General features: G+C 48.1%; 1 protein-coding gene and 2 non-coding genes across 3 annotated transcripts; 1 reads left to right on the forward strand and 2 right to left on the reverse strand.

Annotated features, from left to right (window-relative positions):
- Nucleotides 1–3,197: 3,197 nt before the first annotated feature.
- On the reverse strand, nt 3,198–3,314 carry LOC137220394 (U5 spliceosomal RNA). The gene has a single exon (XR_010941683.1). It is a non-coding gene; the product is annotated as a U5 spliceosomal RNA (small nuclear RNA).
- A 3,569-nt stretch (nt 3,315–6,883) lies between these two features.
- LOC137212429 (armadillo-like helical domain containing protein 1) lies at nt 6,884–9,935 on the forward strand. The gene is made up of 7 exons (XM_067715822.1): nt 6,884–6,896; nt 8,462–8,584; nt 8,703–8,757; nt 8,905–9,034; nt 9,105–9,182; nt 9,474–9,555; nt 9,629–9,935. The coding sequence occupies exons 1-7, from the start codon at nt 6,884–6,886 to the stop codon at nt 9,832–9,834; spliced, it is 687 nt and encodes a 228-aa protein (XP_067571923.1). The 3' UTR covers nt 9,835–9,935.
- A 4,958-nt stretch (nt 9,936–14,893) lies between these two features.
- Nucleotides 14,894–15,010, reverse strand: LOC137220395 (U5 spliceosomal RNA). Its single transcript, XR_010941684.1, has one exon. It is a non-coding gene; the product is annotated as a U5 spliceosomal RNA (small nuclear RNA).
- Between the last annotated feature and the right edge of the window lie 1,207 nt (nt 15,011–16,217).

Below are 16,217 nucleotides of genomic sequence, written 5' to 3' on the forward strand. Positions count from 1 at the left end.
TCGCGTCCCACACTACCAACCCCTATATTCTGACCCCGAACCCCTACCACTGCTGGTTTTTCCATAGCACTTATTTATGTGTTATTTATTTATTGGGTGTCTCCCCACCTGAATGTAAGCTCCAGCAGGGCAGGGATATTTGTTTTCATTACTGATATGTCCCAAATGCTGAGAACAATGCCTGGCACATATGAATGAACGACCGAGTTACTGTGAGGGCACTGTCCCTCAAAGTCAGAAGACATGAAGTCAGATGGCAGTAATTCTCCAGGGTGCCACAAGAGGGCATCACTGGCCCTGATCTTGTTGGTCAGGGGCAGCCTAACTTACCCCAAACTGGGATTTTGAGCCTCAGCTTTCCTCTATTTGGGCGGAGGGAGGAGAGAAAAGTTAAGGAAATATCGGTATGTTTTCCATAAAGCTAAATGGATATCCTGTTTTAAAGACGTGTCCTGTCCTTTGCTGTGAAGTCACTCTTACTGTTTTTAGTCTTGGAATGGCCTTTCTGTAGAATTATGATTTTAAAAATTAGTACCCCAGAAATTTTTTGGAAATTTTAATAATTGGAAAATCCAAAACTCTGGAAACCACTGGTCTAAGACGATAACTCTTTAATAACAATGGAGCTTTAAAAAATGAAATCTTAAGGGACTTCCCTGGTGGTCCAGGGGCTAAGACTCCACACTCCCAATGCAGAGGGGCCCAGGTTCGATCCCTGGTCAGGGACCTAGATCCCACATGCTGCAACTAAGGGTTCTCATGCCGTAGCTAAAGATCATGCGTGCCGCGGTTCAGACCTGGCTCAGCCAAATAAATAAATATTTTTCAAAATAAATAAATAAAAAGGAAATCTTAAGTATAATTCAAATATCCAAAACAAATACACGTTACATGAAATTTATTACTATACATTTATTCTCCCCCAACTTGTTATTTCCAAAAGTTCAGAACTACAACAAGTTGAAAGAATGAGTACCTATGACACATTTTCTTTCTCTCTCTCTGTTTACTGGGCTATTTGAAAGTTTCAGATGTCATGACATTTCACTGCTAAATATTTCACATTACGTCTCTACTAAGAATAAGGCCATTCTCCTACATAATTACTATATCAGTATTGTGGTAGTGTGAGTCGCAGCCTCCAAATACATCCACATCCTGATCCCAGGAACCTGTAGATATGTTACTTCACACGGTAAAAGGGATTGTGCAGGTGTGATTAAGGATCTTGAGATGGGGAGATTCTCCTGGATTATCTAGGTAGGCCCCAGGTAATTATGAGGCTCTTTATACGGCAGGAGGTTCCAGAGTTAGGGGATGACACGACAGAAGCAAGAGATTTGGACTGCAAGGAAGGGGTCACAGGCCAAGGAATGAAGCCAGCTTTCTTAAAGGTAAGGGAACAGATTCTCCCTTGAAGCCTCTAGAAAGAATGCAGCCCTGTCAACACCTTAATTCTAGACTCCTGCCGTCCAGAAGTTGTTTTAAGTCACTAAGCGTGTGATAATTTGTTACAGCAGCAAGAAAACAAATACAATTATTAATTGAATAATGTCACGTGAAATAGAGTACACACTAAAATTTCCACAAAGGCACCAAAAGTGTACCTTCTGCTTTCTTCCTGCCTTCCTTTCCTTGGTGTGTTATTGGGTTTTGTTCAGGATCCAGTTAAGGTTTGTATATTGCATTGGATTGTCATGCAGTATAAGCTTTTTCTTGTCTGTTTAATTTATGTACTGTATTTATTTGGGGCTGTGTTGGGTCTTCGTTGCTGCGTGCGGACTTTCTCTAGTTGCGTGGAGCGGGGGCTGCTCTCCGTTGCGGTGCACGGGCTTCTCACTGCGGTGGCTTCTCTTGTTGCCGAGCACGGGCTCCAGGTGCCCGGGCTCCAGTGCTTGTGGCACTCGGGCTCAGTAGCTGTGGGACCCGGGCTTAGTTGCTCCGCGGCATGGGGGATCTTCCGGGACCAGGACTCGAACCCGTGTCCCCTGCAGTGAGAGGCGGATTCTTAACCCCTGTACCACCAGGGAAGCCCTAAGCTTACTTCTAAAATTAAAATTTAGAGCAATTACTTGCGGTCTTCATCCACATTAGAAACTGGAAAACTACAGATGATCTTGAGCATTGCCTTTCCTTTTTTTTTTTCTTTTTTCTTTTTTTTTTCCCGCCGCGCCGAGTGGCCTGCTGGGTTTCAGTTCCCCAACCGGGATCAAACCCGCGCCCCCTACCGTGGAAGCGTGGAGCCCTAACCACTGGTCCAGGGATTGCCAGGGAATTCCTTATTTTTAACAGTTCTAGTTTTAAGGCTAAACTACCTCATCAGAAAGTGTATATTTGAATGTTTATCATACAAACATCGACCAACTATACTTCAATTTTTTTGAAGCTTTTACAAAAGCCAAGTTACACAAGTGCAGCAGTTAGAACCACAATCCCAGAGAGGTGGGTCTCCCCGGAGGTGCTCACGTACTGCCTTGAGCAATCCTTTGCAAACACATGTGCCCAAGCCTGAACTTGAATTCACGACCTAACCAAAGCCAGGTTAAGCGGATAATCTACAGCGAGCAACCGTCTACTGGACGACTGACTGCTCTGTGCCAGGCCGCGTGCCGTGCACGAGAAGCAGTTCAATTTTATTATGCCTGGTGGTCTCCAAGAAGATAAACCCGAAGCGCTAGGAACAAAGCGCGTTTTTAAGCTCTGTGAGTACTTGAATTCCTTATAACTTGTGAGGCCGCTCGCGCTTAGAAAGTGGGGGGTCACTTCTCTTGCGCCTTTTTCTCTTCCTTCCCCGGCGCTGCCTTCCTCAAACCAGGAACGGTACCTCCTCCTCAGAACACCATGCGCACTCCACGAGCACCAGTTGCCCTGTTCACACGAAGCTCGCCTCCTGAAGACAACCTCAGAGAAACATGATACAACACCTTGCTCCCACCGAGGACTGCAGTTGTTTACGACCAACGGTCAAAAACCGCAAAAACAGCTCGCCACTCTATTATACCGCTCCGCCAACCACGTTAATTCCAGGCGCTTGCCAGGATTCCGAAATCACACGTACGTCACACTAACAAACCATCACAAAAACAGCCTACAGCTAAGTCAAAACAGAGTTACCACTTTCTGCTCTGCAGCGTGTAACACTAACCAGCACAGATCCACCAAAATACAAGACATTCTTCTCTTTGCACAAATTTATTAGCCTTGTATAAAACAAGGCCTCAAAAAATTGGATAGAAACTCGGAATTGTTTCTCTCCACGGAAATCTTTAGTAAAAGGCGAAAGATTTATGCGTTCTGAAGAGAAACCAGAGTATGCTGTCATAGCCGCTCACACAGTCCTCGGCTAACTGGAAGTCCCAAGGCACCAACGGTAACTATTTACCCGCAAACAACGAGTGAGTTCTGCAATTATTTCACACACTTCTGTGAAAATATCCTGATTTCGAGTGGGGGCGGGAGTCAAAAGAAATAGAAGGCTAGAGCCTTTTGAAAGTAGGCAAGATCCCGATGGCAATGCATTGTGGGTATGTAAATGAAGCTGAGTCACCAACCTCGCGCTTCGGCAAACGCCTTCCTTTATTAGTTTTCCTGCTCGGTCTAGAGCCACCACCAGGGGGCGAAGCAGAAACCAGATAGGAATATAGTCGCCGAGTCCAAACAGAAAGTCTGTTTTATTTTGTTTTGTTTTTATTAAGGGACGACATTTATTCCTTTTCCAAATGTTACAGTAACACCAGGGGGAAGGAAATGGTTTTAGCAGTTAGGGAAAAGAAAAGTGCAAATCTGGGGTTTGGCCGTTAAAAGTCATTTACAACAATGTGCGGGGAGGGAAGAAAAGAAGTTGTTTCACATCACAGGCCTCCCCACAACCCCAAAGCTTAATACTTGCTTACAAGTCAAAAAAGAGACAGTTGATTCACAAGCTGGAGGTTGAAACTTGAGTAAGACATTTAGAAAAACCTAGACAAGGGCAGTGTCCTCCCCCGCCCAGGTGCCACTGCAGGCACAGCACAAGAGACTACAAATAGCAGGGGAAGGTGGACACTCAGAGTTTGGGAGTATAGGCACCCCCACCTCTGGCTCAGGGATTTGGGAAGTAAACATAACCTACTTGGAGAAGAATTGGGGAAGACAACCAGCAAACTGCCTTCTGCGCGGCTGGGAAAGGGAAGGAGGTAGGGCCAGGGGCAGGAGAATTTCACATCACTAACCTAACTTGGGAAACTGCAAGGGACCATCTTCAACTGGCCTTAAGAGCAAGAGCAGATGGATGATGGTGTTGCCGAAATATCAGCTTGCCTGTGCACCAATGCCGAACAGAAATACGGAGACAGATTTTGGAGGAAGAGAGAGATGGCTTTATTTTTCTGCCAGGCAGAAAGGAAGACACAGCAGGCTAGCGCCTGAAGAATTGTGCCCCCATCTCCTTCGGGAATAGGAAAAAATTTTATATGTGGGGCTCGCAGTCTGGCATATATGATAAGGATCAAAATAGTGAAGGTCTTGCATTCTTCTTCTTCCTGCGTTATTTCAAAACAGTCACTGCTGGCATCAGGCAGCCCGGTAACTGCGTCGGTGCGTCTCGGGGCTGTTGGCCTGCGTGACCTTCTTTCTGAAATGCAAATGTTACAGGGGGTGATTTGCTACAAGGCAGTGCAGGATGTAATTCACATAGTGTTAACGAGTCATAGGTTTGGGATGTCCCTGGTGGCACAGTGGTTAAGAATCCACCTGCCGGGCTTCCCTGGTCCCGCAATGGTTGAGAGTCCGCCTGCAGATGCAGCGGACACGTGTTCGTGCCCCAGTCCGGGAAGATTCCACATACCGCAGAGCGGCTAGGCCCGTGAGCCATGGCCGTTGAGCCTGCGCGTCCGGAGCCTGTGCTCCGCAACGGGAGAGGCCACAACAATGAGAAGCCCGCGTACCACAAAAAGAAAAAAAAAAAAAAAAGAATCCACCTGCCAATGCAGGGGACACGGGTTCGAACCCTGGCCCGGTAAGTTCCCACATGCCGAGGAGCAACTCAGCCGGTGTGCCACAACAACTGAGCCCAAATGCCACAACTTCTGATGCCCGCATGCCTAGAGGCCGTGCTCTGCAAAAAGAGAAGCCACCCAATGAGAAGCCCACGCACTTCAACGAAGAGTAGACCCCGCTCGCCGCAACTAGAGAAACCCCGCGCGCAACAACGAAAAACCAATGCAGCCATACATAGTAAATAAATAAATAATAATGTCCATAAATTAAAAAGAAAAGAAAAGAAAAGAAAGACACTTTCCACTTTAGAGCAAAGGGCAGGCATGCTTACTGACTGCTATAAAACATTCAGGTTCTCTGAAATCAGGGTTCCTCTTTGTAATAAAATCCATTGCATAAGCAGGCATTCATCTGTGTTACTCCCATGGGACTGGGGGCAAAGGGAACTGATTCAAAAAGAGAAAACCCATATAATCAATATGAAGACTATAAAAGGAGACATCATTATAGATGGTACATTCATTAAAATGATTTTTTAATGACATAATGAAAACTTCTTGCAATATGTTTGAAACTTTAGACGAAAACAGCGAGAAAATATAATTTACCAAAACGTACTCGAGAAGTAGAAAACCCAAACTGTCCTCTAAGCATTAAAGAAAAGGAATCAGTAATTAATTTTTTCCATAAGATCAGAAGCTTCAGAGAATTCGATCAAACATTCAAGAAAAAATTCTAGTCTTAAACTCTTCCAGAGATTAGAAAAAGAGAGTACATCTTTTCCAAAAATCCCTTTCACAGATTTTCCTGGAGGAGCGGCCATAGCATAGGAATAGACACCAGTCTTGGAGAGTTACAATCAGTTAAGGAGAGAGTGGCAAATGTAGCTAAGTGTACTCTGGTCTCTCTTCACATCACTTGTCCTTTTTTGTTTTTTCAGCTGCCGTTGGGTCTTCGTTGTGGTGCGTGGGCTTCTAGTTGCAGTGGCTTCTCTTGTTGTGGAGCGTGGGCTCAGTAGTTGAGGCACGTGGGCTCAGTAGTTGTGGCTTGCAGGCTCTAGCACGCAGGCTCAGTAGTTGTGGCGCACGGGCTTAGTTGCTCCGCGGCGCGTGGGATCTTCCCAGGCCAGGGCTCGAACCCGTGTCCCCTGCATTGGCAGGCGGATTCTTAACCACTGTGCCACCAGGGAAGTCCCAGATCACTTGTCTTTTACCTTTTACTAAAGATTTTGTGGAGAGGAATGTGTGGGAGGTTGCCTTCTCATCTAAGACGGAAAGTTTCCAAGGTTTCATCTATTAGGTATGACCTTTGCTATAGTTTTTGGTAGATAGCTCTTACCACACTGAGATTCAATTTTCTCAAACTTTCTTTCTATTAAGATCATATATGTGCATTGCTAGATGGCACATTATTCCTTTTACACACTGCTAGACTCAGTTTGCTAATATTTTGTGTAGAATTTTTGCATCTGTGTTCATGAGTAAGATTGCTATATAACTTCTCTAGAGCCTCACTTACAGCTGGGGGCAGGGAATCAGAGAACGCAGTTCCCAACCTACAACTTAAACTTGGAACTGCTTTCTAAAACAACAAGTTGGCTGCATCTTCTATCTCTTAACTACGCACCTCTTTCTAGTTCTACACATCAGCCATTTGTCTTTGAAATCCCACATACTTACCCTTATTTAAGTAAAACCTCAAAAGACTCCACTACCAATTCTCAAGTGTTTCTCTCCACGAAAGTCTTTGCCAAGACACAAAAGATTTCCTTAAACTGGGGAGGAATGTGTATGTGTGTACCATGCATGCCCATCCTCCCATATACTCGTTGGTCCCCCAACGTTTGTGGTGCCTTTGTACCTGCCAACAAAAACCTGTCTTCCATTGTAGAGAATGACCCCTAAACATGTTCTTACTGGGTAAAAGCTCCTGACAAGAAAATAAAAGGTGGGACTTCCCTGGTGGCGTAGTGGTTAAGAATCCACCTGCCAACGTAGGGGACCCGGGCTCGAGCCCTGGTCTGGGAAGATCCCACACGTCGCCGAGCAACTAAGCCCGTGCGCCACAACTACTGAGCCTGAGGGCCACAACTACTGAAGCCCCCGCGCCTAGAGCCGGTGCGCCACAACAAGAGAAGCCACCTCAAGGAGAAGCCCGCGCACTGCAACAAAGAGTAGCCCCTCTGCTTGCCACAACTCGAGAAGGCCCGTGCACAGTAACAAAGACCCAACGCTGCCATAAATAAATAAATAGATTTCTTTTTAATTTTTTTAAAAAGAAAATAAAACATTAATTTTTTGTTTTTCAAACAGATAATACCGTTAATATTTCTCACGTAGTCTACACTGCATTCTGGTATGCAGATGAGCTAGTCAGGGAAACAACTGTGCCCTCGAAGTAGGTGGAGAGGCCAGCGGCACTTGACTCTGCAGCTGGGGGGACAGCTCATTTCTAAGCCCCGTCTTCCATGCAGCAAGCACTTGTGTTTACCCGCTGTCCTATCACACCACATTACCTGCCCGCTACCAGCTCTGCCTGTCTGGGGTTCTTTTCTCTTTACAAAAATATTCAGTCCTCTGCCATCTTCCCAGGCTCTCCCACAGCCCACCGACCCCTTTTATAGCACTTGTCACCAAACTGTTTGCCGGGCACAAGACGCGTCCTATGCAGGTTGGCCGAAAAGCTGAGTCAATGCTAGATGGAATGAATGACTGCGAAGCAGCCACAGAAAATGCCCTCTTTAAATTCTAGTCCCCTCCTCCTTCCTAACCGAATCTTTCCCTCCTTTTGCTTCCACCACTTCCTAGCTGTGGTACCTTATGGCAAGTGCTTTACCTCTCTGTGCCTCATCCCTCAAATGTCCAATAGGGATAAGTCATCATGCTGTTGCAAAATGAAGCTCCTTGGTCACAGGGATCGTCACTGGGACTCTGAACGGAGAGCCCTCAGCACAGAGCCTAGGCAAACAAGGCCTCAATAAGGGTCCGTCAGAAAGGAAAGTTTCTCTAAACTGCTGTCAGCCTCGCCTCCTTTCTCATTTTCTGCTACACATCGCCACCCACTAGCTCTGTCTCCCCCTCACCCCTTGTCTTTCCCCATCCTGTCTCCCTGTGAAGACCCGCCGTCCTTCCCTCCTCCAGGAAACCTTCTAGATTCCTCAAAGCCCTTTGCCGGCCCTACCTCTGTGGGGCCTCCAGCTCTTTTCAGCCTCTAAGCCTCCAACCTTCTTCCTCTGGCTCCGGCTGGTTCTGTGAGTCCCAGGGGGCCTCGGCCTCCTCCTCCCTCTCCCCTTTAACCAAGAGCTCCAGAAGGGCAGGTCTGAGGGGTTGCAGCCCAGCTCCCCCCACGCCTGGCACAGTGCTGGCCAGTAAGAGGTGCTAAGAAAGGTCGATAAAGAGTTGGAGGAGAGGGGGTGCTGCTTCCTTGGGAGGGCGAGGGCGGGGAGTGGAGCGGCGGGCCTCTCCAGCGCCCCTGCCTTCCCCAGCCATCGAGCTGATCAAGGACCTGGTCAAATACGACGTGTGCCCGGCGCTTCTCAAGGGCCTCGTGGCGCTGCTGATACCGTCCTTCAAGGAGACCAGCAAACAGCAGTCCCAGATCGTCAGCGGTAGGGATCCACTGAGAACGGGGTGGTGGACCCCGACGGGGCAGGGTGGAAGACGAGGACGAGGGGTCCTCCAGTCTCACGGCCACTCCTCCCTCTTCCAGACTCTTCGGTTCTGCAGCTCACCACCCACCTGCCGTGGTTCTTGCAGCAGGCCTCGGCCTCAAGGCCATCAGGTAAGCGGGCAGCAGGTAGTGGGCAGATGCGGCAAGCCAGGCTCCGGCGCTGCCCGCGGGCCCCCAAGAGCGCTCCGGCCGCCGGAGGGTCCCACGGGGCCGCCGCAGCACGAATCCCACCCCCACCCCACGCCATCCCACGCCCAGGATCCTGGCGCGAGGCAACACGAGCCTGGCCGAGGAGATGCTGCACCTGCGCGTGGTGCACAGCCTCATGGCCGCCATGGGCAACATGGACCACAGCAACAGCCAGCGGGAGGCCAGCCTCACGCTAGAGGTGCGCTGGGCGGCCGGGTGGCAGGCGGCAGGGCGGCGCGGCAGTCACGCCCCCTCGCCCGCCCACGCAGTACTTTGTGCAGTTATTCCCAGTGGTGGAGGAGCACGTGCGCAGGTCCATGGGGGAGGAACTCTACAAGCTCTTCCGTGTAAGTGCTCCCGCCCCGCTGCGCTCCGCGGGACACAACAGTGCCCCTGTGCACAGCCCAGCGCACAGCCCCTCCCCTTGTACACCCCACACACAGATCGGCCTCGGGGCCGGCAGCGGGAAGGACTGCCCTGGCTTGGGTTTCTCCACCTGGCACCGTTCCGTCTCCTTTCCTGCCCTTCCAGTCAGGCTAAGAGCCTGACCGCAGCCTGCAACCTCCATGTGCCCACGCCCAACTCCAAGTCCAGGCTGCCCTGGCATCCAGCCCAGTTCCCCTTGCTCCTGTCCTCAGGGCAACGCCGAGGACTTGTACAGGAGAATAGATAGCAATCAGGCAGACATCTTGGCGGCCAACGAAGTCAATGTCACCAAAGGTGAGTGGGGTGTGAGGGGGCTGGAGCAGAGGTGCGGCGGCACCCACACTCAGGCTCATCTCCCTGTCCCCAGAGCTGCATCTCAGTGGCCTCTCCGACAGCACCATGAGCTTTTGCTTTGGCCATTGTAATCAGGGTCAGGTGGCCTACATCACACACTTCCAGAGGGAGGCTGTGGGAGAAAAGGAGCAACAGAGCCTCCAAGGCAAGCCAGGAAGCCCAGGCTGTGTGGCAGGGAAGCCTGGCAGGAGGAAGGAGCCAGGGCCAAGCTCCGGTTGACTCTTCTTGGCCCTTGGTGGGAGGCTGGGGATCTGCCCGCCAGAAGCGGAAAAGGAGAGCTGGCTGGGAAGGGTTCAATAAACAAACGGTCTTGCTATCTATCTGGTGTCCGTGTGTGGAGGGCAGAGGGCGATCTAGTGAGAGTTATGATGACGGGTCGGGATGTCTCTGCTCACCAAGGAAAAACGCTGGTCTGAGGGGAAGGACCACCAACGTCGCAGAAGATTCAAGGGCACAGCCTGTGGAGCGGGCCTTACCTCAGCTCCCTGCTGGCCCCTGCGCTCTCCCCTCCAGGACACCACACCCACCTGGTTTTTCTCCTGCCTCTCCGGTTGCTTCCTTTCATTCTCTTTTGCTGATTCCTCCTCTTCAACCCAGCTTCCTTCAAGGTGGAGTGAGGCAGGACTCTGACCTGGAGCCTCTTCCCTACCTTTACACCCTGGTGATTCCATTGCTTTAAATACCACTTCTGTGCAACGACTCCCACGTTTCTATTTCCAGCTAAACATTTCTACCTCATGGTGTTGTCGACGAAAAATTTAATCAGTCGATCTAAGAAAGCACTGGAAAATTTTATTCGAGCCAAATTGCGGCGTATATAAGCCGGGAACAGCCTCTCGGAAAGCTCCAAGTACTGTTCTGCCTGTGAGAGGTCAAAGCACAGTTATCCAGGGCTTTGTACGTTAAATGACGTACACAGTGACATTCACACAATCCACATCGACACCTACAAAGCAAGTAATGGGTCAGGGGTCATCAGGGCCCCTTACAAGATCAAGGAGGAAGGTTATCTCCTAAGGAGTTATCTTGTTGATACCAGGAGAAGGTTGCTCTTTACAGTTGACCAGGTATTTCTGCCCACCGGGAGGTGGGTCGATGCATGGTGCAGATACGCAATGCACAGTAGAGGGAAGAGAGGAGGCCAAAGGGCAGAGAAAATTATTTATGTTCAAATTTTCCTTGACTCGCTTTAGAATATGCATTTGTATTTCATCAGTGTCCAAAGCTGAACTCCCAGTCCTGTGCCATCTTCCCCAACTCAACTGATGGCAACTCATCCTTCCTGCCACTCAGAACAAAATCCTGGTGTTCTCCTTGATGTCTCTCTTTAACCTCTGGATCCATCCTGTCTGTTGACTCTACCTTCCAAATATATCCAGGATCCAACTATGTCTCACTACCTCCATTGCTAATACTCGGGTCCAAGCCACCATCATCTCTCTTCTAGATGACTCTGCTTTCTGCCCCATTCTCTTTGTCAGCACAGCAGCCAGAGTGGTCCTTGTAAACTTCAGATTCTGTCACTCTGCTCAGAACCTTGCAGGGCTCTCCATTTCACTGAGTAAAGCCCAAGCCCTTACTGTTACGGCCTCCAGGGTGATCTAGGCTCCCATGACTTCTGAACTCTCTCCTACTTCTCTCTCTCTTCTTCACTGGGCACCAGACACATTGGCTGTGTGGTTCTTGAAGTTGACAAAACAAGCTCCCGCTTTAGGGCTTTTGTGCAGACTTTTCTGCTGAACACTTGAGAGAGGTCCTCTTTCTAGAACCCTCACCCCAGGTGTCTGCATGGCTAACTCCATGACCTCCTTTCAACTCTTTACACAAAAGGCATATTCTCAGGACTTACCTGGTGGTGCAGTGGATAAGACTCCGTGCTCCCAATACAGAGGGCCAGGGTTTGATCCCTGGTCAGGGAACTAGATCCCACGTGCATGCCACAACTAAGGAACTGGTGAGCCACAACTAAGGAGCCCACCAGCCGCAACTAAGACCCGATGCAACCAAATAAATAAATAATTTTTTTAAAAAACAAAGTTATCTTCTCGGGGGGGGGGTTACCCTATTTTAAGTCGCGTCCCACACTACCAACCCCTATATTCTGACCCCGAACCCCTACCACTGCTGGTTTTTCCATAGCACTTATTTATGTGTTATTTATTTATTGGGTGTCTCCCCACCTGAATGTAAGCTCCAGCAGGGCAGGGATATTTGTTTTCATTACTGATATGTCCCAAATGCTGAGAACAATGCCTGGCACATATGAATGAACGACCGAGTTACTGTGAGGGCACTGTCCCTCAAAGTCAGAAGACAGGACATGAAGTCAGATGGCAGTAATTCTCCAGGGTGCCACAAGAGGGCATCACCGGCCCTGATCTTGTTGGTCAGAGGCAGCCTAACTTACCCCAAACTGGGATTTTGAGCCTCAGCTTTCCTCTATTTGGGCGGAGGGAGGAGAGAAAAGTTAAGGAAATATCGATATGTTTTCCATAAAGCTAAATGGATATCCTGTTTTAAAGACGTGTCCTGTTCTTTGGTGTCAAGTCACTCTTACTGGTTTTAGTCTTGGAATGGCCTTTTTGTAGAATCATGATTTTAAAAATTAGTACCGCAAAATTTTTTTGGAAATTTTAATAATTGGAAAATCCAAAACTCTGGAAACCACTGGTCTAAGACGATAACTCTTTAATAACAATGGAGCTTTAAAAAATGAAATCTTAAGGGACTTCCCTGGTGGTCCAGGGGCTAAGACTCCACGCTACCAATGCAGAGGGGCCCAGGTTCGATCCCTGGTCAGGGACCTAGATCCCACATGCTGCAACTAAGGGTTCTCATGCCGTAGCTAAAGATCATGCGTGCCGCGGTTCAGACCTGGCTCAGCCAAATAAATAAATTTTTTCAGAATAAATAAATAAAAAGGAAATCTTAAGTATAATTCAAATATCCAAAACAAATACACGTTACATGAAATTTATTACTATACATTTATTCTCCCCCAACTTTTTATTTCCGAAAGTTCAGAACTACAACAAGTTGAAAGAATGAGTACCTATGACACATTTTCTTTCTCTCTCTCTGTTTACTGGGCTATTTGAAAGTTTCAGATGTCATGACATTTCACTGCTAAATATTTCACATTACGTGTCTACTAAGAATAAGGCCGTTCTCCTACATAATTACTATATCAGTATTGTGGTAGTGTGAGTCGCAGCCTCCAAATACATCCACATCCTGATCCCAGGAACCTGTAGATATGTTACTTCACACGGTAAAAGGGATTGTGCAGGTGTGATTAAGGATCTTGAGATGGGGAGATTCTCCTGGATTATCTAGGTGGGCCCCAGGTAATTACGAGGCTCTTTATACGGCAGGAGGATCCAGAGTTAGGAGACGACACGACAGAAGCAAGAGATTTGGACTGCAAGGAGAGGGTCACAGGCCAAGGAATGAAGCCAGCTTTCTTAAAGGCAAGGGAACAGATTCTCCCTTGAAGCCTCTAGAAAGAATGCAGCCCTGTCAACACCTTAATTCTAGACTCCTGCCGTCCAGAAGTTGTTTTAAGTCACTAAGCGTGTGATAATTTGTTACAGCAGCAAGGAAACAAATACAATTATTAATTGAATAATGTCACGTGAAATAGAGTACACCCTAAAATTTCCACAAAGGCACCAAAAGTGTACCTTCTGCTTTCTTCCTGCCTTCCTTTCCTTGGTGTGTTATTGGGTTTTGTTCAGGATCCAGTTAAGGTTTGTATATTGCATTGGATTGTCATGCAGTATAAGCTTTTTCTTGTCTGTTTAATTTATGTACTGTATTTATTTTGGGCTGTGTTGGGCCTTCGTTGCTGCGTGCGGACTTTCTCTAGTTGCGTGGAGCAGGGGCTGCTCTCCGTTGCGGTGCACGGGCTTCTCACTGCGGTGGCTTCTCTTGTTGCCGAGCACGGGCTCCAGGTGCCCGGGCTCCAGTGCTTGTGGCACTCGGGCTCAGTAGCTGTGGGACCCGGGCTTAGTTGCTCCGCGGCATGGGGGATCTTCCGGGACCAGGACTCGAACCCGTGTCCCCTGCAGTGAGAGGCGGATTCTTAACCCCTGTACCACCAGGGAAGCCCTAAGCTTACTTCTAAAATTAAAATTTAGAGCAATTACTTGCGGTCTTCATCCACATTAGAAACTGGAAAACTACAGATGATCTTGAGCATTGCCTTTCCTTTTTTTTTTTTTTCTTTTTTCTTTTTTTTCTTTCCGCCGCGCCGAGTGGCCTGCTGGATTTCAGTTCCCCAACCGGGATCAAACCCGCGCACCCTGCCGTGGAAGCGTGGAGCCCTAACCACTGGTCCAGGGATTGCCCGGGAATTCCTCGAATTTCTTATTTTTAACAGTTCTAGTTTTAAGGCTAAACTACCTCATCAGAAAGTGTATATTTGAATTTATCATACAAACATCGACCAACTATACTTCAATTTTTTTGAAGCTTTTACAAAAGCCAAGTTACACAAGTGCAGCAGTTAGAACCACAATCCCAGAGAGGTGGGTCTTCCCGGAGGTGCTCACGTACTGCCTTGAACAATCCTTTGCAAACACATGTGCCCAAGCCTGAACTTGAATTCACGACCTAACCAAAGCCAGGTTAAGCGGATAATCTACAGCGAGCAACCGTCTACTGGACGACTGACTGCTCTGTGCCAGGCCGCGTGCCGTGCACGAGAAGCAGTTCAACTTTATTATGCCTGGTGGTCTCCAAAAAGATAAACCCGAAGCGCTAGGAACAAAGCGCGTTTTTAAGCTCTGTGAGTATTTGAATTCCTTATAACTTGTGGGGCCGCTCGCGCTTAGAAAGTGGGGGGTCACTTCTCTTGCGCCTCTTTCTCTTCCTTCCCCGGCGCTGCCTTCCTCAAACCAGGACCGATACCTCCTCCTCAGAACAACATACGCACTCCACGAGCACCAGTTGCCCCGTCCACACGAAGCTCGCCTCCTGAAGACAACCTCAGAGAAACATGACACAACACCTTGCTCTCACCGAGGACTGCAACTGTTTACGAGCAACGGTCAAAAACCGCAAAAACAGCTCGCCACTCTATTATACCGCTCCGCCAACCAGGTTAATTCCAGGCACTTGCCAGGATTTTGAAATCACACGTATGTCACACTAACAAACCATCACAAAAACGGCCTACAGCTAAGTCGAAACAGGGTTACCACTTTTCGCAGCGTGTAACACTACCAGCACAGATCCACTAAAATACAGAACATTCTTTTTTTCGCACAAATTTATTAGCCTTGTATAAAACAAGGCCTCAAAAAATTGGATAGAAACTCGGAATTGTTTCTCTCCACGGAAATCTTTAGTAAAAGGCGAAAGATTTATGCGTTCTGAAGAGAAACCAGAGTATGCCGTCATAGTCGCTCACACAGTCCTCGGCTAACTGGAAGTCCCAAGGCACCAACGGTAACTATTTACCCGCAAACAACGAGTGAGTTCTGCAATTATTTCACACAATTCTGTGAAAATATCCTGATTTCGAGTGGGGGCGGGAGTCAAAAGAAATAGAAGGCTAGAGCCTTTTGAAAGTAGGAAAGATCCTGATTGCGATGCATTGTGGGTATGTAAATGAAGCTGAGTCACCAACCTCGCGCTTCAGCAAATGCCTTCCTTTATTAGTTTTCTTGTTCGGTCTAGAGCCACCACCAGGGGGCGAAGCAGAAACCAAATAGGAATATAGTCGCCGAGTCCAAACAGAAAGTCTGTTTTATTTTGTTTTGTTTTTATTAAGGGACGACATTTATTCCTTTTCCAAATGTTACAGTAACACCAGGGGGAAGAAAATGGTTTTAGCAGTTAGGGAAAAGAAAAGTGCAAATCTGGGGTTTGGCCGTTAAAAGTCATTTACAACAATGTGCGGGGAGGGAAGAAAAGAAGTTGTTTCACATCACAGGCCTCCCCACAACCCCAAAGCTTAATACTTGCTTACAAGTCAAAAAAGAGACAGTTGATTCACAAGCTGGAGGCTGGAACTTGAGTAAGACATTTAGAAAAACCTAGACAAGGGCAGTGTCCTCCCCCGCCCAGGTGCCACTGCAGGCACAGCACAAGAGACTACAAACAGCAGGGGAAGGTGGACACTCAGAGTTTGGGATTGTAGGCACCCTCACCTCTGGCTCAGGGATTTGGGGAGTAAACATAACCTACTTGGAGAAGAATTGGGGAAGACAACCAGCAAACTGCCTTCTGCGTGGCTGGGAAAGGGAAGGAGGTAGGGCCAGGGGCAGGAGAATTTCACATCACTAACCTAACTTGGGAAACTGCAAGGGACCATCTTCAACTGGCCTTAAGAGCAAGAGCAGATGGATGATGGTGTTGCCGAAATATCAGCTTGCCTGTGCACCAATGCCGAACAGAAATACGGAGACAGATTTTGGAGGAAGAGAGAGATGGCTTTATTTTTCTGCCAGGCAGAAAGGAAGACACAGCAGGCTAGCGCCTGAAGAATTGTGCCCCCATCTCCTTCGGGAATAGGAAAAAATTTTATATGTGGGGCTCGCAGTCTGGCATATATGATAAGGATCAAAATAGTGAAGGTCTTGCATTCTTCTTCTTCC

This window comes from Pseudorca crassidens, chromosome 2 (assembly GCF_039906515.1).
Source record: "Pseudorca crassidens isolate mPseCra1 chromosome 2, mPseCra1.hap1, whole genome shotgun sequence".
Classification (NCBI taxonomy): Eukaryota; Metazoa; Chordata; class Mammalia; order Artiodactyla; family Delphinidae; genus Pseudorca; species Pseudorca crassidens.

Coding starts and splice junctions, on each gene's coding strand:
- LOC137212429 (XM_067715822.1), top strand. Junction 8,758..8,904: donor CTCGGCCTCAAGGCCATCAG/GTAAGCGGGCAG, acceptor TCCCACGCCCAG/GATCCTGGCGCGAGGCAACA. Junction 9,183..9,473: donor AACTCTACAAGCTCTTCCGT/GTAAGTGCTCCC, acceptor TCCTGTCCTCAG/GGCAACGCCGAGGACTTGTA.